The sequence below is a fragment of the Mustela putorius genome, unplaced genomic scaffold (genome assembly GCF_011764305.1).
Source record: "Mustela putorius furo isolate JIRA1106 unplaced genomic scaffold, ASM1176430v1.1 tig00003942_pilon_pilon_pilon, whole genome shotgun sequence".
NCBI lineage: Eukaryota > Metazoa > Chordata > Mammalia > Carnivora > Mustelidae > Mustela > Mustela putorius.
Window position 1 is genome coordinate 486,441 of NW_025422087.1, and position 21,497 is coordinate 507,937.

At 38.1% G+C, this 21,497-nt stretch overlaps 1 protein-coding gene across 5 annotated transcripts in view; it reads left to right on the forward strand.

The window, feature by feature from the left end:
* LOC101678481 (phospholipid-transporting ATPase IB-like) overlaps window positions 1-21,497 on the forward strand; it is a 231,800-nt gene that overhangs the window by 64,813 nt on the left and 145,490 nt on the right. For 4 of the 5 annotated variants that reach the window (XM_045069635.1, XM_045069633.1, XM_045069634.1 and 1 more), the window contains 3 exons: window positions 1,138-1,303; window positions 19,792-19,919; window positions 21,118-21,195. In XM_045069635.1, the coding sequence (XP_044925570.1) occupies window positions 1,138-1,303; window positions 19,792-19,919; window positions 21,118-21,195 (372 nt within the window). The remainder of the gene's footprint in view (window positions 1-1,137; window positions 1,304-19,791; window positions 19,920-21,117; window positions 21,196-21,497) is intronic. The other variant, XM_045069637.1, reaches the window with a different exon arrangement.

Below are 21,497 nucleotides of genomic sequence, written 5' to 3' on the forward strand. Positions count from 1 at the left end.
TTAGGAAAGAAAAAACTAGTAAATGTCAATATGTCCTTACTGAAAGATTTTAAGTACAATACCCTTAGTTGAAAACTGTTCTATATTGTACAACATTTGAAGAAATAACTTACACAGGTCAGCAAAAGAGAAGGAATGACATGATTGTTTTGGAGATATTATAAGTGTATATGAGCATAGATATATGTATATATATATATATATATATATACATATATATATAAATTATGTGCACACACACACGGATGTTCTCTAATAATAAGCTTAATACAGTTAAACCTAGGATTTAAAGAAAATCTTGTTCCTGTGCTTTGTAAAAAAGTTGACTAATTGATAGTAATCATATTTTCATAACTTGTAGACTTTGAGGATGTTTCTACATTAAGAAAATGTAGAAATGGTAAACTTAATCTGGCAAAGTGTGATTGAAAAGTTAAATATATCTATCTCTCTATCTATATACACACAGATATATATGTCAATTATGTATGTTATATATTAAAAAATTTAATATACACATATTTGCTAATATTTCAGTAGACCTCTGCAGACAATTTTAAGAAATTTACCGGCAAATCTGAAATGCTAATAGAAAATTATTTGAAACTGTCACTGTATCCCTAACCCAGAGCTTTGGTTTCCAATATGCATGTCAGAGCAGTTATTATATTGGTAAAATCTTGAATATTTTCCCAATAGACTCAGATGAAAGGTTATCTTTCAGTGGTTTTTAAATAAACCAGAAATAATTCAAGAACTATAAATAGGAAAGCCAATAAATTACTATGGTCTTTTGATCTTTTCTGTTGTTGTGAGGGGAGATCTGTACAGATCACCTAGACTGATTTACCATATTTGATTTCTTTTAAAACCCTAGAACTCTGGGGTCATCATCTGTGTGAATATGTTCTTTGTTAAATTAGTAAAAAAGCTTTAAGGACCAAAGCGGAAAGCCATGTCATTCAAAAATATGGCACACTTTTAGTCTTCTTAGTTATTTGACAAAAAAAAGTGTTCTACTTTTCAACTGTTGGGATTTTTTTTTTTACCTCTTTTTGCCATCAAAGTACTCATGCATTATAATTCCTTTGATTGTTTTTCATTCTTTTTGATGTGTGTGCATGTGCCATTATGCAGAATTCTATCAAATTGCCTCTCAAGAGATCAAATGTTGAGAAGGTGACCAATGTGCAAATCCTGGTGTTGTTCTTGCTGCTCCTGGCCATGTCCTTGGTGAGCTGTGTAGGGGCCATACTCTGGAATGAATGGTACGGAGAAGGCATTTGGTACATCAGGATGAAGGGTAAGTGTACAAGGGTAGTAAGAAGATACCATTTTGGGGGTTGTAATGCTGTACCCCTAAGGATTAATGAGTTTAGAAAAAATATTTCCTTCTTGAGATTGTTCTGCCAGTTCCACATAATTTTGGCAGTCCAGAATAAAGAAGAGGGAGGAGTCAAGGCAGAAGAATGAGACTGTGAGCCAGACAGACAAGGCCTGCATTTTTGCCTCTGCCATTTAGTCACCAGGAGAAGGTGGACAAGGTCTTTTACTTCTCTAAGCATGTCCTTCCTCATTTGAAAATGGCCATAATATCCACCTCACTGGGTTGTACAGTACTCTATGGACAATGAATGATGCCAAGAAAATGAGGACAAGGGACCCTGAAGGGATGTCAGTGGCTACATTGACTAGAAGATCAGTAAAAGATTTAAAAGTAAACTGATCCTCGGCATTAAAATTCAGTCTTTTTTTGACTTCTATCTTTCCATGTTTTCATAATTAACCATTATACATCTTTCTGCCTTTTCTCTATCAGCTGAGGATTTAAAATTTTTAAACTTCCGTTGAGAGGATCTGATTGGGAACATCTTAAAAATAAGGAAGCATGGAACACTGGGTGTGGTGCAAAAATAATGAATACTGTTATGCTAAAAATAAATAAAAAATAAATTTAAAAAAAAAGAAGCTAAGAGAAATACTTTGTACATTTGATTAAAAAAATCAAAGATCCATTCATTTTTTCTTTTTGTGAAGTCTTTTTTTTTTTTTAATAAACATATATTTTTATCCCCAAGGGTACAGAACTGTGAATCACCAGGCTTACACACTTCACAGCACTCACCAAAGCACATACCCTCCCCAATGTCCATAATACCACCCCCTTCTCCCAAACCCCCTCCCCCCAGCAACCCTCAGTTTGTTTTGTGAGATTAAGAGCCACTTATGGTTTGTCTCCCTCCCAATCCCATCTTGTTTCATTTATTCTTCTCCTACCCACTTAAGCCCCCATGTTGCATCACCACTTCCTCATATCAGGGAGATCATATGATAGTTGTCTTTCTCCGCTTGACTTATTTCGCTAAGCATGATACGCTCTAGTTCCATCCATGTTGTCGCAAATGGCAAGATTTCATTTCTTTTGATGGCTGCATACTATTCCATTGTGTATATATACCACATCTTCTTGATCCATTCATCTGTTGATGGACATCTAGGTTCTTTCCATAGTTTGGCTATTGTGGACATTGCTGCTATAAACATTCGAGTACACGTGCCCCTTTGGATCACTACGTTTGTATCTTTAGGGTAAATACCCAATAGTGCAATTGCTGGGTCATAGGGCAGTTCTATTTTCAACATTTTGAGGAACCTCCATGCTGTTTTCCAGAGAGGTTGCACAAGCTTGCATTCCCACCAACACTGTAGGAGGGTTCCCCTTTCTCCGCATCCTCGCCAGCATCTGTCATTTCCTGACTTGTTGATATTAGCGATTCTGACTGGTGTGAGGTGATATCTCATTGTGGTTTTGATTTGTATTTCCCTGATGCCGAGTGATATGGAGCACTTTTTCATGTGTCTGTTGGCCATGATGTCTTCTTCGCAGAAATGTCTGTTCATGTCCTCTGCCCATTTCTAGATTGGATTATTTGTTCTTTGGGTGTTGAGTTTGCTAAGTTCTTTATAGATTCTGGACACTAGTCCTTTATCTGACATGTCATTTGCAAATATCTTCTCCCATTCTGTCAGTTGTCTTTTGATTTTGTTAACTGTTTCCTTTGCTGTGCAAAAGCTTTTGATCTTGATGAGATCCCAATAGTTCATTTTTGCCCTTGCTTCCCTTGCCTTTTGCATTGTTCCTAGGAAGATGTTGCTGCGGCTGAGGTCGAAGAGGTTGCTGCCTGTGTTCTCCTCAAGGATTTTGATGGATTCCTTTCGCACATTGAGGTCCTTCATCCATTTTGAGTCTATTTTTCTGTGTGGTGTAAGGAAATGGTCCAATTTCATTTTTCTGCATGTGACTGTCCAATTTTCCCAGCACCATTTATTGAAGAGGCTGTCTTTTTTCCATTGGACATTCTTTCCTGCTTTGTCGAAGATTAGTTGACCATAGAGTTGAGGGTCTATTTCTGGGCTCTCTATTCTGTTGCATTGATCTATGTGTCTGTTTTTGTGCCAGTACCATGCTGTCTTGATGATGACAGCTTTGTAATAGAGCTTGAGGTCCGGGATTGTGATGCCACCAACGTTGGCTTTCTTTTTCAATATCCCTTTGGCTATTCGAGGTCTTTTCTGGTTCCATATAAATTTTAGCATTATTTGTTCCATTTCTTTGAAAAAGATGGATGGTACTTTGATAGGAATTGCATTAAATGTGTAGATTGCTTTAGGTAGCATAGACAATTTCACAATATTTGTTCTTCCAATCCATGAGCATGGAACATTTTTCCATTTCTTTGTGTCTTCTTCAATTTCTTTCATGAGTACTTTATAGTTGTCTGAGTATAGATTCTGTGTCTCTTTGGTTAGGTTTATTCCTAGGTATCTTATGGTTTGGGGTGTAATTGTAAATGGGATTGACTCCTTAATTTCTCTTTCTTCTGTCTTGCTGTTGGTGTAGAGAAATTCAACTGATTTCTGTGCATTGATTTTATATCCTGACACTTTACTGAATTCCTGTATAAGTTCTAGCAGTTTTGGAGTGGAGTCTTTTGGGTTTTCCACATATAGTATCATATCATCTGCAAAGAGTGATAGTTTGACTTCTTCTTTGCCGATTTGGATGCCTTTAATTTCCTTTTGTTGTCTGATTGCTGAGGCTAGGACCTCTAGTACTATGTTGAATAGCAGTGGTGATAATGGGCATCCCTGCCGTGTTCCTGACCTTAGCGGAAAAGCTTTCAGTTTTTCTCCATTGAGAATGCTATTTGCGGTGGGTTTTTCATAGGTGGCTTTGATGATATTGAGGTATGTGCCCTCTATCCCTACACCTTGAAGAGTTTTGATCAGGAAGGGATGCTGTACTTTGTCAGATACCTTTTCAGCATCTATTGAGAGTATCATATGGTTCTTGTTCTTTCTTTTATTGATGTGTTGTATCACATTGACTGATTTGTGGATGTTGAACCAAACTTGCAGCCCTGGAATAAATCCCACTTGGTCGTGGTGAATAATCTTTTTAATGTACTGTTGAATCCTATTGGCTAGTATTTTGTTGAGTATTTTCGCATCTGTGTTCATCAAGGATATTGGTCTATAGCTCTCTTTTTTGGTGGGATCCTTGTCTGGTTTTGGGATCAAGGTGATGCTGGCCTCATAAAATGAGTTTGGAAGTTTTCCTTCCATTTCTATTTTTTGGAACAGTTTTAGGAGAATAGGAATTAGTTCTTCTTTAAATGTTTGGTAGAATTCCCCCAGGAAGCCGTCTGGCCCTGGGCTTTTGTTTGTTTGGAGATTTTTAATGACTGTTTCAATCTCCTTACTGGTTATGGGTCTGTTCAGGCTTTCTATTTCTTCCTGGTTCAGTTGTGGTAGTTTATATGTTTCTAGGAATGCATCCATTTCTTCCAGATTGTCAAATTTATTGGCGTAGAGTTGCTCATAGTATGTTCTTATAATAGTTTTTATTTCTTTGGGTGTTAGTTGTGATCTCCCCTCTTTCATTCATGATTTTATTTATTTGGGTCCTTTCTCTTTTCTTTTTGATAAGTTGGGCCAGGTTGTTTATCAATTTTATTAATTCTTTCAAAGAACCAGCTCCTAGTTTCGTTGATTTGTTCTATTGTTTTTTTGGTTTTTATTTCATTGATTTCTGCTCTGATCTTTATGATTTCTCTTCTCCTGCTGGGCTTAGGGTTTCTTTCTTGTTCTTTCTCCAACACCTTTAGGTGTAGGGTTAGGTTGTGTACCTGAGACCTTTCTTGTTTCTTGAGAAAGGCTTGTACCGCTATATATTTTCCTCTCATGACTGCCTTTGTTGTGTCCCACAGATTTTGAACCTTTGTATTTTCATTATCATTTGTTTCCATGAATTTTTTCAATTCTTCTTTAATTTCCTGGTTGACCCATTCATTCTTTAGAAGGATGCTGTTTAGTCTCCATGTATTTGGGTTCTTTTCAAACTTCCTTTTGTGGTTGAGTTCTAGCTTTAGATCATTGTGGTCTGAAAATATGCAGGGAATGATCCCAATCTTTTGATACCGGTTGAGTCCTGATTTAGGACCGAGGATGTGATCTATTCTGGAGAATGTTCCATGTGCACTAGAGAAGAATGTGTATTCTGTTGCTTTGGGATGAAATGTTCTGAATATATCTGTGATGTCCATCTGGTCCAGTGTGTCGTTTAAGGCCTTTATTTCCTTGCTGATCTTTTGCTTGGGTGATCTGTCCATTTCAGTGAGGGGAGTGTTAAAGTCCCCTACTATTATTGTATTATTGTTGATGTGTTTCTTTGATTTTGTTATTAATTGGTTTATATAGTAGGCTGCTCCCACGTCGGGGGCATAGATATTTAAAATTGTTAAATCTTCTTGTTGGACAGACCCTTTGAGTATGATATAGTGTCCTTCCTCATGTCTTATTATAGTCTTTGGCTTAAAATCTAATTGATCTGATATAAGGATTGCCACTCCTGCTTTCTTCTGATGTCCATTAGCATGGTAAATTCTTTTCCACCCCCTCACTTTAAATCTGGAGGTGTCTTCGGGCTTAAAATGAGTTTCTTGGAGGCAACATTTAGATGTGTTTTGTTTTTTTATCCATTCTGATACCCTGTGTCTTTTGACAGGGGCATTTAGCCCACTAACATTCAGGGTAACTATTGAGAGATATGAATTTAGTGCCATTGTATTGCCTGTAAGGAGACTGTTACCCTATATGGTCTCTGTTCCTTTCTGATCTACCACTTGTAGGCTCTCTCTTTGCTTAGAGGACCCCTTTCAATATTTCCTGTAGAGCTGGTTTGGTGTTTGCAAATTCTTTCAGTTTTTGTTTGTCCTGGAAGCTTTTAATCTTTCCTTCTATTTTCAATGATAGCCTAGCTGGATATAGTATTCTGGGCTGCATGTTTTTCTCATTTAGTGCTCTGAATATATCATGCCAGCTCTTTCTGGCCTGCCAGGTCTCTGTGGATAAGTCAGCTGCCAATCTAATATTTTTACCATTGTATGTTACAGACTTCTTTTCCCGGGCTGCTTTCAGGATTTTCTCTTTGTCACTGAGACTTGTAAATTTTACTATTAGGTGACGGGGTGTGGGCCTATTCTTATTGATTTTGAGGGGCGTTCTCTGAACCTCCTGAATTTTGATGCTTGTTCCCTTTGCCATATTGGGGAAATTCTCCCCAATAATTATCTCCAGTATACCTTCTGCTCCCCTCTCTCTTTCTTCTTCTTCTGGAATCCCAATTATTCTAATGTTGTTTCGTCTTATGGTGTCACTTATCTCTCGAATTCTCCCCTCGTGGTCCAGTAGCTGTTCGTCCCTCTTTTGCTGAGCTTCTTTATTCTCCGTCATTTGGTCTTCTATATCACTAATTCTTTCTTTTGCCTCATTTATCCTAGCAGTGAGAGCCTCCATTTTTGATTGCACCTCATTAATAGCTTTTTTGATTTCAACTTGGTTAGATTTTAGTTCTTTTATTTCTCCAGAAAGGGCTTTTATATCTCTCGAGAGGGTTTCTCTAATATCTTCCATGCCTTTTTCGAGCCTGGCTAGAACCTTGAGAATTGTCATTCTGAACTCTAGATCTGACATATTACTAATGTCTGTATTGATTAGGTCCCTAGCCTTCGGTACTGCTTCTTGTTCTTTTTTTTGTGTTGAATTTTTCCGTCTTGTCATTTTGTCCAGATAAGAGTATATGAAGGGGCAATTAAAATACTAAAAGGGTGGCAACAACCCCGGGAAAATATGCTTTAACCAAATTAGAAGAGATCCAAAATCGTGAGGGGGGAGAAAGGGGATAAAACGAGGTTCAAAAAGGAAGAAAGAAAGAAAAAAGAAAAAAGAAAAGAAAAGAGTTTAAAAAAAGAAAACACCTTTCAGAAAGTGGTTGTTTTTCTGTTTCCAGAATTACTGTTCTTCTTCTCTTCGATCTGCCGATGGATTTTCAGGTGTTTGCAATCTTTAGATAAGCTATCTAACTGATCTCCGGCTAGCTGAAGAAGTCTCAGCCTGCTACTTCTCCGCCGTCTTGACTCCTCCCCAATTAAAGATCCATTCTCATGCAATCTAGATTTCTAGATGGTGCCTATCTAGTTTTTATCTCAAGCTTTTATATTTTCAATGATTTTGAAAGAGTAATCTCAACTTAAATGCATTTATTTAATTTGTCCTAGCCCAGGGCTGTGAATATTATCTTATTTTGAAACAGACATAAATTCTTAAAGTCACTGATATTTTGATGTTGATAAAATGTGTCAATGTCTGCATACCCTACAAATGACCTATTTCTTTCCTTCTTGATCAGACTTCTTAAAAGAAGAAACAACCCTCACTGTTTCTATTTTCTTATATCCTGGTCACTCTTGGGTCCACTTACATCTGCTATCCACCTCAGCCAGTCTACAAGAATTTTAACTCAAGGGTAGGAATCAATTTCCAGTTGCCAAACCCAGTGGTCATTTTTTTTTTAATTTTTAAAATTTTTAAAATTTCTTTTCAGTGTACCAGAATTCATTGTTTATGCACCACACCCAGAGCTCCATGCAACACGTGCCCTCTCCTATACTCACCATCAGGCTCACGCAACTTCCCACCCCCCACCCCTTCAAAACCCTCATATTGTTTTTCAGAGTCCATAGTCTCTCATGGTTCATCTCCCCCTCCAATTTCCCTCAACTCCCTTCTTCTCTCCATGTCCTCCATGTTATTTCTTATGCTCCACAAATAAGTGAAACCATATGATAATTGATTCTCTCTGTTTGACTTATTTAACTCAGCATAATCTCTTCCAGTCCCGTCCACGTTGATACAAAAGCTGGGTATTCATCCTTTCTGATGGAGGCATAATACTCTATAGTGTATATGGACCACATCTTCCTTATCCATTCATCTGTTGAAGTGCATCTTGGTTCTTTCCACAGTTTGGTGACTGTGGTCATTGCTGCTATGAACATTGGGGTACAGATGGCCCTTCTCTTCGCTACATCTGTATCTTCGCAGTAAATACCCAGTAGTACAATTGCAGGGTTATAGGAATCTCCACACTGTTATCCAAAGAGGCTGCACCAACTTCCATTCCTACCAATAGTGTAAGGGGGTTCCCCTTTCTCCACAACCTCTCCAACACACGTTGTTTCCAGTGGTCATTTTTAAGTGGGATCTAATTGGACCTCTGCCACCCTCTTCTGCTTAAAAAAAAAAAAAAATCTTTTCCCTATTTGATTCATAGAAACTTTGATCCACCTTTTAAATACTGGCATTTTTCATGATCCTAGGTTCACCAGGAATGCCTCAACTTGGGTTCATAAATCTTGAAAATTTCATGAAAATTTCATTTTATATATGTATGTATGCATGTTTTATCTCCACAGAGGGGCCTTCACTGGTTTTTTAGGGATTATCTTGTCCAAGAAATCCAAGAGAGTTCACTTGCTCTAATAATTTCACCTGTTATCCATCAGTTGATGTCCTCTACCTGTTTGCCACCAGCTCAGATTGCTCTATGAATAATGAACTCATTGTTTTCCAGGTATCATGTAAATTTCTTAACTCGGAATGTATAAAACTAAATTCATCCTTTTTTTTCCCTCAAAACATTGTCTTTTTCCAGTATTCTTTATGTAAATTTTAGCTACTGCCATCCAACCGTCATCCAAGCTGAAAACATGAAGGTCATTCTTACCCCCTCCTTCTCAGCTTCCTCTTTTCCCCACTCCTAGGCCTATGGCCTTCACCATCCAATTAGTTCCAAAGTTTTGTTCATTCTACCTTTTCAATATTTTCTCTGTGTGCACTCTCCTTTTCATCCCCGGACAATCACCACAGTTGTCTAACTGGTCGTCCAGACCTCAGTCAAGCTCTACTCCAACCCATTCTTCATACAGTTTCCAGAAAAAGATTAAAAATAGTTATGAATAGATGCAGTTGCTTCAGTGTATGCTGTTGTTTACACTGGCTTGGTGGACTACTACTGATGGCCCACTGCTTGTTTTTGTAAATGAAGTTTTATCAGAGTACAGCCATGTCTATTCGTTTATGTATTATCTGTGATTGCTTTCAGTGCTACGATAGCATAGCTGAGTAACTGAAACAGAGACTGTATGTCCTGTAAAACCTAAAATCTTTACCCTCCGGCTGAAGACTTGTGGCCTATGGGGTCAAGATAAATCTCCTTTAGTATGCCATATCAGGACTTTAATGACCTAGTCCTGTCTCCATCACCTGATTCCCCACCACTTCTTCCTGAGCACTTGGTCTCTATCCAGAGAAGACTGACTTCTGTTCTCTTTCATGATCCTTCCATCCACCAGTTGCTTCAGCATCTCTAGGCCTTTCATCTTGAGCTCTTCCTTCTGCCTCAAATGCATCCTTTCTTGACTGGACACCTGTCACTTCTCACTTCAGTCCAAGATGAGGCCTTCCCTTCTCCGGAAGCATTTCCTATATCTTGTCTCCCTCTTTTAGTTTAATTAGGATCCCTATTGGCTTCTCTAGTGATATCCTTAATAGATATCATTCCATTTTTATGTTTTATAGTTATTGTTTATGCCTCCTCCTCCCCCCAGCTAGATTGTGAGATTTTTGAAAATTATGAATTTTGGAGAATCATTGTATCTTTAACTCCAAGAATAGTACCTTTTCATAATAGGAATTCAGTAATTTTTTGGCTAGAAGAAATAATTTTATGTTTAGAAGCAGAACTGTATAGTTTTCTAGTCCAGTCCCTTGTTTCATGAAAGTGTAACAGATTCTGTATATTTGCCAAAAAGCACAGAGGAACTTATTGGATTATTTGGAATGAGAATACATAATTGGCTCTGCACTATACCACTCTACCAAGGATATTCTAGGCCAAAAGAAGAAAAAGGTATTGAGCAATTAAAGTGTAACTGTATTTTCAGTAATTAATAAATGCTGCAAAGCACTAAATCTCTTGTCTCTACTTCTATGTCCATCAAATGGTCATAATAATATCTGCCACCAGTATTCCTGAAAGAATGATTTATGACCATGAAGTCATACAGTATGTATAAAAGTATAATCATGTCAAATAAGGGGAAAGTTAGTAAACTCAATGGTGGTTAAGAGTTTGAGTAGATATGATAGCAAATTAAACTTGACTTTTAAAGTGACAGAATTTAGAAATCTAGATTTAACTACTATTCTAAATTAGAAGTGTGCTCCCTTTTTGGGAAAAGTGAACATAAAATTTTAACTTAAAATTATCTAATTTTGTCTCTATATATGTATTTGTGTTTAACTCATTAAACTTTACAAATCAATTTGTGTTCTTTCAGTTATAACCCCACCTCCCATAACTCAACATATAAATGTAATGTTTAAGGTTGAAATATAAGTTTTCAAAAATACCTGTATAAAGCAATATATATTTATCCCCTTGAATTCCTTCTAGATATTTTTCAGTAAATTTCTGTGACATTAGATTGATTTTTTTTAATCACTTCCCCTTCATTGCACAGATCTTTCTTTCACGTAAAAAAATTTTTTAAAAATTGTTTTATTTTTTATTAACATATAATGTATTATTAGCCCCAGGGGTATAGGTCTGTGAATTGCCAGGTTTATACACTTCACAGCACTCACCATAGCACATACCTTCCCCAATGTCCATAACCCAACCACCCTCTTCCTACTCCCCTCCCCCTGGCAACCCTCAGTTCATTTTGTGAGATAAAGAGTCTCTTATGGTTTGTCTCCCTTCTGATCCCATCTTATTTTATTTATTCCTTTCCTACCCCCAAACCCTCCGCATTGCCTCTCAACTTCCTCATATCAGGGAGATCATATGATAATTGTTTTTCTCTGATTCACTTATTTCACTCAGCATAATATCCTCTAGTTCCATCCACATCATCGCAAATGGCAAGATTTCATTTCTTTTGATGGCTGCATTATATATATATATATATATATATATATATATATATATATATATATATCTCCCATCTTTATCCCTTCATCTGTTGATGGACATCTAGGTTCATTCCATAGTTGGCTATTGTGGACATTGCTGCTATAAACATTCAGGTGCATGTGCCCCTTCAGATCACTACATTTGTATCTTTAGGGTAAATACCCAGTACTGCAATTGCTGGGTCATAGGGCAATTCTATTTTCAACTTTTTGAGGAACCTCCATGCTGTTTTCCAGAGTGGTTGCACAAGTCTGCATTCCCACCAACAGTGTAGGAGGGTTCCCCTTTCTCCCCATCCTCGGCCAGCATCTGTCATTTCCTGACTTGTTAATTTTAGCCATTCTGACTGGTGTGAGGTGGTATCTTATTGTGGTTTTGATTTGTATTTCCCTGATGCCGAGTGATGTGGAGCACTTTTTCATGTGTCTGTTGGCCATCTGGATGTCTTCTTTGCAGAAATGTCTGTTCATGTCTTCTGTCCATTTCTTGATTGGATTATTTGTTCTTTGGGTGTTGAGTTTGATAAATTCTTTACAGATTTTAGATAATAGCCTTTTATCTGATATGTCGTTTGCACATATCTTCTCCCATTCTGTCAGTTGTCTTTTGGTTTTGTTAACTGTTTCCTTTGCTGTGCAAAAGCTTTTGATCTTGATGAAGTCCTAATAATTCATTTTTGCCCTTGCTTCCCTTGCCTTTGGTAATGTTCCTAGGAAGAATATGCTGTAGCTGAGGTCAAAGAGGTTGCTGCCTGTGTTCTCCTCAAGGATTTTGATGGATTCCTTTCCCACATTGAGGTCCTTCAACCATTTGGAGTGTATTTTTGTGTGTGGTGTAAGGAAATGGTCCACTTTCATTTTTCTGCATGTGGCTGTCCAGTTTTCCCAACACAATTTGTTGAAGAGACCATCTTTTTTCCATTGAACATTCTTTCCTGCTTTGTTGAAGAATAGTTGACCGTAGAATTGAGAGTCCATATCTGGGCTCTCTATTCTGTTCCATTGATCTATGTGTCTGTTTTTGTGCCAGTACCACACTGACAGCTTTGTTATAGAGCTTGAAGTCTGGAATTGTGATGCCACCAACTTTGGATTTCTTTTTCAACATTCCTCTGGTTATTCAAGGTCTTTTCTGCTTCCATGTAAATTTTAGCATTATTTGTTCCATTTCTTTGAAAAAAAAAAGATAGAATTTTGGTACGGATTGCATTAAATGTGTAGATTGCTTTAGGTAGCATAGACATTTTCACAATATTTGTTCTTCCAATCCATGAGCATGGAACATTTTTCCATTTCTTGGTGTCTTCCTCAATTTCATTCATGAGTACTTTATAGTTTTCTGAGTACAGATTATTTGCCTCTTTTGTTAGGTTTATTCCTAAGTATCTTATGGTTTTGGGTGCAATTGTAAATGGGATTGACTCCTTAATTCCTCTTTCTTCTGTCTTGTTGTTGGTGTAGAGAAATGTGATTGATTTCTGTGCATTGATTTTATATCCTGACACTTTACTGAATTCCTGTATAAGTTCTAGCAGTTTTGGAGTGGGGTCTTTTGGGTTTTCCACATAATGTATCCCATCATCGGCAAAGAGTGTTAGTTTGACTTCTATGCTGATTTGGATGCCTTTAATTTCCTTTTGTTGTCTAATTGCTGAGGCTAGAACTTCTAGTACTATGTTGAATAGCAGTGGTGATAGTGGACATCCCTGCTGTGTTCCTGACCTTAGCAGCAAAGCTTTCAGTTTTTCTCCTTTGAGAATGATATTCACTGTGGGTTTTTCATAGATGGCATTGATGATATTGAGGTATGCATTCTCTGTCCCTACACTCTGAAGAGTTTTGATCAAGAAAGGATGCTGTACTTTGTCAAATGCTTTTTCAGCATCTATTGAGAGTATCATATGGTTCTTGTTCTTTCATTTATATTAATGTATTGTATCACATTGATTGATTTGCAGATGTTGAACCAAGCTTGCAGCCATGGAATAAATCCCACTTGGTTGTGGTGAATAATCCTTTTAATGTACTGTTGGATCCTATTGGCTAGTATTCTGGTGAGAATTTCGCATCTGTGTTCATCAAGGATATTGGTCTATAGTTCTCTTTTTTTATGGGATCCTTTTCTGGTTTTGGGATCAAGGTGATGCTGGCCTCATAAAATGAGTTTCCTTCCATTTCTATTTGTTGGAACAGTTTCAGGGGGAAAGATATTACTTCTTATTTAAGTGTTTGGTAGAATTCCCCTGGGAAGCCGTCTGGCCCTGGGCTCTTGTTTGTTGGGAGATTTTTGATGACTGCTTCAATGTCCTTGCTGGTTATGGGTCTGTTCAGGTTTTCTATTTCTTCCTGGTTCAGTTGTGGTAGTTTATATATCTCTAGGAATGCATCCATTTCTTCCAGATTGTCCAAATTGCTTGCATATAGTTGTTCATAGTATGTTCTTATAATTGTTTGTATTTCTTCAGTGTTGGTTGTAATCTCTTTTTCATTCATGATTTTATTTATTTGTGTCCTTTTTTTTTCTTTTTGATAAGTCTGGCCAGGGGTTTATCAATCTTATTAATTCTTTTAAAGAACCAGGTCCTAGTTTCATTCATGTGCTATACTGTTCTTTGTTGTTGTTGTTGTTGTTGTTGTTTTGTTTCTACTTCATTGATTTCTACTCTGATCTTTATGACTTCTCTTCTCCTGCTGAGTTTAGGCTTTCTTTGTTATTTCTCCAGCTCCTTTAGTTGTAGGGTTAGGCTGTGTATTTGAGACCTTTCTTATTTCTTGAGAAAGGCTTGTTTCACTATATATTTTCCTCTCAGGACTGCCTTTGCTGTGTCCCACAGATTTTGAACCATTGTATTTTCATTATCATTTGTTTCCATGAATTGTTTCAATTCTTCTCTAATTTCCTGGTTGACCCATTAATTCTTTAGAAGGATGCTGTTTAATCTCCATGTATTAGGGTTCTTTCCAACTTTCCTCCTGTGATTGAGTTCTAGTTTCAGAGAATTGTGGTCTGAAAATAGGCAGGGAATGATCCCAATCTTTCGGTACCAGTTGAGACCTGATTTGGTATCCAGGATGGGATCTATTCTGGAGAATGTTCCATGTGCAGTAGAGAAGAATGTATATTCTGTTGCTTTGGGATGGAATGTTCTGAATATATCTGTGATGTCCATCTGGTCCAGTGTGTCATTTAAGGCCTTTATTTCCTTGTTGATCTTTTGCTTGGATGATCTGTCCATTTCAGTGAGGGGCATGTTAAAATCCCCTACTATTATTATATTATTATCCATGTGTTTCTTTGATTTTGTTATTAATTGGTTTATATAGTTGGCTGCTCCCATGTTAGTGGCATAGATATTTAAAATTATTAGATCTTCTTGTTGGACAGACCCTTTGAGTATGATACAGTGTCCTTCCTCATCTCTTACTGTAGTCTTGGGCTTAAAATCTAATTGATATAAGAATTGCCACACCAGCTTTTTTTGATTGTTTTCCACTTGCTCACTTTAAATCTGGAGGTGTCCTTGGGTCTAAAATGAATTTCTTGTAGACAGCATATTGATGTTTTTTTAAAAATTATTTTTATTGTCATCTAAAAAATTTATTTATTTACTTATTTGCAGCATAACAGTATTCATTATTTTTGCACCACACTCAGTGCTCCATGCAATCTGTGCCCTCTATAATAGCCACCACCTGGGACCCCAACCTCCCACCCCCCTGCCACTTCAGACTCCTTAGATTGTTTTTCAGAGTCCAGAGTCTCTCATGGTTCACCCCCCTTCCAATTTCCCCCAACTCCATTCTCCTCTCCTACTCCCCATGTCCTCCATGCTATTTGCTATGCTCCACAAATAAGTGAAACCATATGATAATTGACTCTCTGTGCTTGACTTATTTCTCTTTCAGTCCCATCCATGTTGCTACAAAAGTTGGGTATTCGTCCTTTCTGATGGAGGCATAATACTCCATAGTGTATATGGACCACATCTTCCTTATCCATTTGTCCATTGAAGGGCGTCTTTGTTCTTTCCACAGTTCGGCAACTGTGGCCATTGCTGCTATAAACATTGGGGTCCAGATGGCCCTTCTTTTCACTACATCTGTATCTTTGGGGTAAATACCCAGGAGTGCAATGGCAGGGTCATAGGGAAGTTCTATTTTTAATTTCTTGAGGAATCTCCACACTGTTCTCCAAAGAGGCTGCACCACCTTGCATTCCCACCAACAGTGTAAGAGGGTTCCCCTTTTTCCACATCCTCTCCAACACATGTTGTTTCCTGTCTTGCTAATTTTGGCCATTCTAACTGGTGTAAGGTGATATCTCAATGTGGTTTTAATTTGAATCTCCCTGAGGGCTAGTGATGATTAACATTTTTTCATGTGTCTGATAGCCATTTGTACGTCTTCATTGGAGAAGTGTCTGTTCATATCTTCTGCCCATTTTTAAAAATTTTTTTTTCATTTATTTATTTTCACCATAACAGTATCATTATTTTTTCACCATACCCAGTGCTCCATGCAATCCATGCCCTCTATAATACCCACCACCTGATACCCCGACCTCCCACCCCCCTGCCACTTCAAACCCCTCAGATTGTTTTTCAGAGTCCATAGTCTCTCATGATTCACCTCCCCTTCCAATTTCCCCCAACCCCCTTCTCTCTAACTCCCCATGTCCTCCATGCTTTTTGTTATGCTCCACAAATAAGTGAAACCATATGATAATTGACTCTCTCTGCTTGACTTATTTCACTCAGCATAATCTCTTCCAGTCCCGTCCACGTTGCCATACCACCCTGAACACGCCCAATCTCGTCTGATCTTTTGCCCATTTTTTGATATGATTGTCTGTTTTGTGTGTGTTGAGGAGTTCTTTATAGATCCTAGATATCAACCTTTTGTCTGTACTGTCATTTGCAAATATCTTCTTCCATTCTGTGGGTTGTGGGTTTTTTTTTTTTTTTTTTTATCCATTCTGATACCCTGTGTCTTTTGATTGGGCATTTAGCCCATTTACATTCAGGGTAACTATTGAGAGATATGAATTTAGTGCCATTGTATTGCCTTAAGGGGACTGTTACTGAATATTGTCTCTGTTCGTTTCTGATCTACTACTTTTAGGCTCTCTCTTTGCTTAGAGGACCCCTTTCAATATTTTCTGTAGAGCTGATTTGGTGTTTGCAAATTCTTTCCATTTCTTTTGTCCTGGAAGCTTTTTATCTCTCCTTCTATTTTCAATGATAACCTAGCTGGATATAGTATTCTTGGCTGCATGTTTTTCTTGTTTAGTGCTCTGAATATATCATGCCAGTTTTTTCTGGCCTGCCAGGTTTCTGTGGATAAGTCTGCTGCCAATCTAATATTTTTACCATTGTATGTTACAGACTTTTTGTCCCAGGGTGCCTTCATGATTTTCTCTTTGTCGCTAGGACTTGTAAATTTTACTATTAGGTGACGGGGTGTGGACCTATTCTTATTGATTTTGAGGGGGGTTCTCTGCACCTCCTGGATTTTGATGCTTGTTTCCTTTGCCATATTGGGGAAATTCTGTACAATATTTCTCTCCAATATACCTTCTGCTCCCCTCTCTCTTCTTCTTCTGGAATCCCAATTATTCTAATGTTGCTTTATCTTAAGCTATCACTTATCTTTTTAATTCTCCCCTCATGTTCCAATAATTGTTTGTCTCTCTTTTGCTCTGCTTCTTTATTCTCTGTCATTTGGTCTTCTATATCACTAATTCTCTCTTCTGCCTCATTTATTCTAGCAGTAAGAGCCTCCATTTTTTGTTGCACCTCATTAATAGCTTTTTTGTTTCCAGCTTGGTTAGATTTTAGTTCTTTTATTTCTCCAGAAAGGCCTTTTATTTCTCCAGACAGTGTTTCTCTATTATCTTTCATGCCTTTTTTGAGCCTAGCTAGCACCTTGAGAATCATCATTCTGAACTCTAGATCTGACATATTACCAATGTCCATATTAATTAGGTCACCTAGCCTTCGGTACTGCCTCTCGTTCTTTTTTTTATGGTGAGTTTTTCTGCCTTGCCATTTTATCCTAATAAGAATATTTGAAGGAGAGAATAAAACACTAAAGGTGTGGTAGAGAGCCCAGAAAAATGTGCATGCACCAAAGCAGAAGAGATCCCAAATTGCGAGGGAAAGAAAGGGTAAAAAGAAATTAAAAAAAAAATTAAAATAAAGAGAAAAAAGGAAATATAAATATTAGACTGGTGAATAGAACAGAGCCACACACTTAATTTTGGGAGTATTTTGGTCTCTTCGAAGAAACTACCTCCCAAATTTTTAAAGAAAGAAAAACTTTGTATATATACAAAAATACAAAAATAAGTGTAAACATGATGAAGGGATGGAATAGGACTGTAAAGTTGAAAATTTTTAAAATATTCTAAAAAAGGAGTTGATAAGATAAGTTGTTTGGGAAAAGAAGGAAAAAGAACGTGGAGAGAATTTGCTCAGGCTAGAGCCTAGAACAAAGCCCTGTGCTAGATTTAGGGTATATTTTGTTCCATTAGAAGAGGTTGTATCCCAAAACTTTTTAGAAGGAAAAATACCTATGTGTGTACAAAAAATAAAGTTAGATACAATGAAGGATAAGATATGACTATAATAATGAAGGTTCAGAAGATTTTTTTAAATGAAAGGTATTGTTAAGATAATCTAGTTAAAAAACCTTAAAAGAGGAAAGAGTAAAAGTTAAAAAAATTCGAATAAGATAAAAATTAAATTAAAAATATTAATTAACTTTGCATGACTAAAGAATCATGGGGAGAAAACCATGAATTCCATGCTTTGCTTTCTTTTCTGGAATTCCGCTGTTCTCCTTGATAAGTGAGCATGGTCTTCGCTGGATTTCTTGTTGATCTTCTGGGGGAGGGGCCTGTTGTAGTGATTCTCAAATGTCTTTGCCCGAGGTGGAATTGCACTGCCCTTACCAGGGGCTGGGCTAGGTAATCTTCTGGGGTTCATTTTGGGAGATTTTGTTCCCTGAATGCTTTCCATAGAGTTCTGGAGGACAGGAATGAAAATGGCGGCCTCCCAATCTGGCCAGGAGAGCTGAGAGCTCGGGGCCTTGCTCCTCAGTGTGCCATAGGAGAAAAGGACTCAATCACTCCTGTCTCCCTGGCCTCTGGCCGTGTGCTGAGCTCATCCAGCCTGTGGCCGAGCATCTCTGTCTCTGGCACACAGCCCTGCCTGGAGTCTCTATACCCAGCAGATACCTGCTGCTCCTCCATGGAGGTCTCCTCGGATCTGCCACTTGTGGGGTGCCTGCTCAAAGGACAGTGGCCCAACTGCACCACAGATCACAGTGTAAGGTAACCCTGAGTTGAGAGCTCATTCCTTAGCTCCATCTCTGTCTCCAGCTTCCCTGCTCTAATACCTGTGAGATCTGTGCCACTCCGACACCCCCAATCCTTCTGTGACCTTGCGGGACCTGAGACCATGCTGTCCCCGCAAGGGCTCCACCCCCGCTTAGATTCTGGAGCGATGTCCCTCAATGGAGTAGACTTTCAAAAGTCCCGATTTTGTGCTACATTGCTCTGCCACTTGCTGGAAGCCGGCCCCTCCCACCACAGTCTATCTTTTCGTTTTGGATTCACTTCTCCGTAGGTCCTACCTTTCAGAAAGTGGTCAATTTTCTGTTTCTAGAATTGCTGCTCTTCTCTTTGATCTCCTGTTGGATTTGTAGGTGTTTGGAATGATTTGACAAGCTATCTAGCTGATCCCTTGCTACCTGATGTCATCTCAGCCTGCTACTCCTCCACCATCTTTACTCTTTCTCTGTTAGATTGAATTTTTATTGGAAAATTATTCTCTCAAATGTGTCTGCCTCTTTAAAAATGAGTATATCATGACATGTTTCAATTTTTTTCCCCTTTTCCTTTTGGCTTCACTTTTCTTCTTTCCCTGAGTTTTAAAAATCACTATTTCTTTGTCTTCAAGCCATGTAGTTCCAGGTAAATAAGATGTCATTCTCATTCTCCTCCCCTCATCTTCGCCATTTAACAAACCCCCTTCTCCAAAACTTTGCTGTGCCTTTATTCTGGGCCTTCCACTTTGTGCTTTTGTTGCTAGTCTCCGTGTTCAGAGCTATCACAGAATTCATCATGCCATAATTCCTGACTCATCTTACTTTCTCAAACTGCATCCAAAGCTCCCTGATGACAGGGTCTATCTCTTGCTAGATCTTGTACCTTGCTACTTGCCATCTACCCTATTATATGGTTGTTGCTTCAGGGATTCCTTAAAAGCCATTTTGATGTGTCCATTTAATTATACTTTAAGGAATTTTCATGCAGAAATATTCACAGTTATAACAAGTAATAACACAAACAAACGTGAAGAAAGATACTGCCTAAAGCTGTGACATAGTTCTTCTGATCTTCTTCCACAGAATACATCTCCTACAGCTTAGGGTTTGACTTACTGGTGTTCATCATCTTGTACCACAATCTCATCCCCATTAGCCTGCTTGTCACTCTGGAAATTGTGAAATACATTCAGGCCATGTTTATAAACTGGGTGAGTATTAAAATCAGATAATTTAAAAAAAAGCAAAAATAGTTCTCTCTTGATCTGTGGCTTTGGATTTGAAAATCAGCATAACTAGTTTATCACCGTGGGGCTAGCACATGGGCCAGTTGTGCTTTTGACAGTAAAGCCAAACACTGTCAACCTGACCTAGCTGTGCCTGGGTATCTCTGAGTCACTCTTGAGGGCACCATTGTTGTAGATATTTTTCCTAACTGAAAGGAAAGATTTAAGAGCTAGTGGCTTAGCAGCAACTGTAAAGAGATAGCCCATTAAAATTGAAGATACTCTAGAGAAGGGGAGTCCAGTAGACTTATAATAGATTTACATATCTTGGCAAGAGTGAAACAGCTATTCCAGAATGCCCTCAAAATAAGGAAAAGATTTCTTAGCTGAAAACCATGCATTCATTTAAGCCAATACTTAATGACATGTGACTGAATGAATTTACCAATTTGAATGTATGTTTGCAATTTTCAGTTCTATTTAAACTTTTTTTTAAAGATTCTATTTATTTATTTGTCAGAGAGCGCAAGCACAGGCAGACAGAGTGGGAGGCAGAGGGAGAAGCAAGCTCCCTGATGAGCCTGATGTTGGACTCAATCCCAAGATGCTGGGATCATGACCCAAGCTGAAGGCAGCCGCCTAACCAACTGAGCCACCCAAGTGTCCCTTCAGTTCTATTTAAAAAGATATTTCCTGGAAATAAAATTTTTGCTAGGTATCTCATTAAAATGTGTCAAGGAATTACCATCACTGAAGTGTATTGTTATCTTTTACAACCACAAAATGAGATAGAGTGCTTTTAAATGTATTCTTATTTACTTTTCACAGTAGCACTGTGAGATCTATGTTATTGCCCCCACATTATGGATGGAGTAGCTGCAAAACACCCTTAGGATTCCACAGAGTGTCTGAGGCAGAGCCAGGATTTGGAAACCAAGTCTTCTGACACCCAAACCAACGATATACTGACATTTATTTTTGTGTAGCATTGCCTCTCCTGAATCAGCTCTGGCAATGTACATGTAAAACTAGAACCAAGACTCTCTAAGTATTCTAGACTTGCCATTTTGAATTCTTTCTCATGTCAGCCATGTCAGAAGACCAGTGGCAGTAGAGTTGATCTGAAGAAATTTTGAGCCTTGTTCTGATTGTGTGGGTTGGCTATTTTGTTCACTTCTTGCAGGATGAAGATATGCATTACAGACGAAATGATGTCTATGCCATGGCCAGAACATCCAATCTTAACGAAGAGCTTGGGCAGGTGAGGAATATTTCAGGGACTGGGTATGTGACAGGAACTTTGAAGAAGGTGGATCTAGGGAGAGTGTGAGCAAAGTCGAAGTGCTGAATTCAGCCATAGGCAGTAGTGAATGTGATACCCATATGGAGCTTCAAAAGTAGGATTTGTTAAAAATATTGATAACCCATCATGGGTTGCAAGTAGAATGGGCCTGATACAGGTTATTAATGTGCTTATGAGAGAGAAGAGCTGGAGAAGCAGGTAGGGAAATCTTCAGTTAGCTCTCAAGTTTTCAGTTAACTTTCAGGGAGTCACAGGAGCGT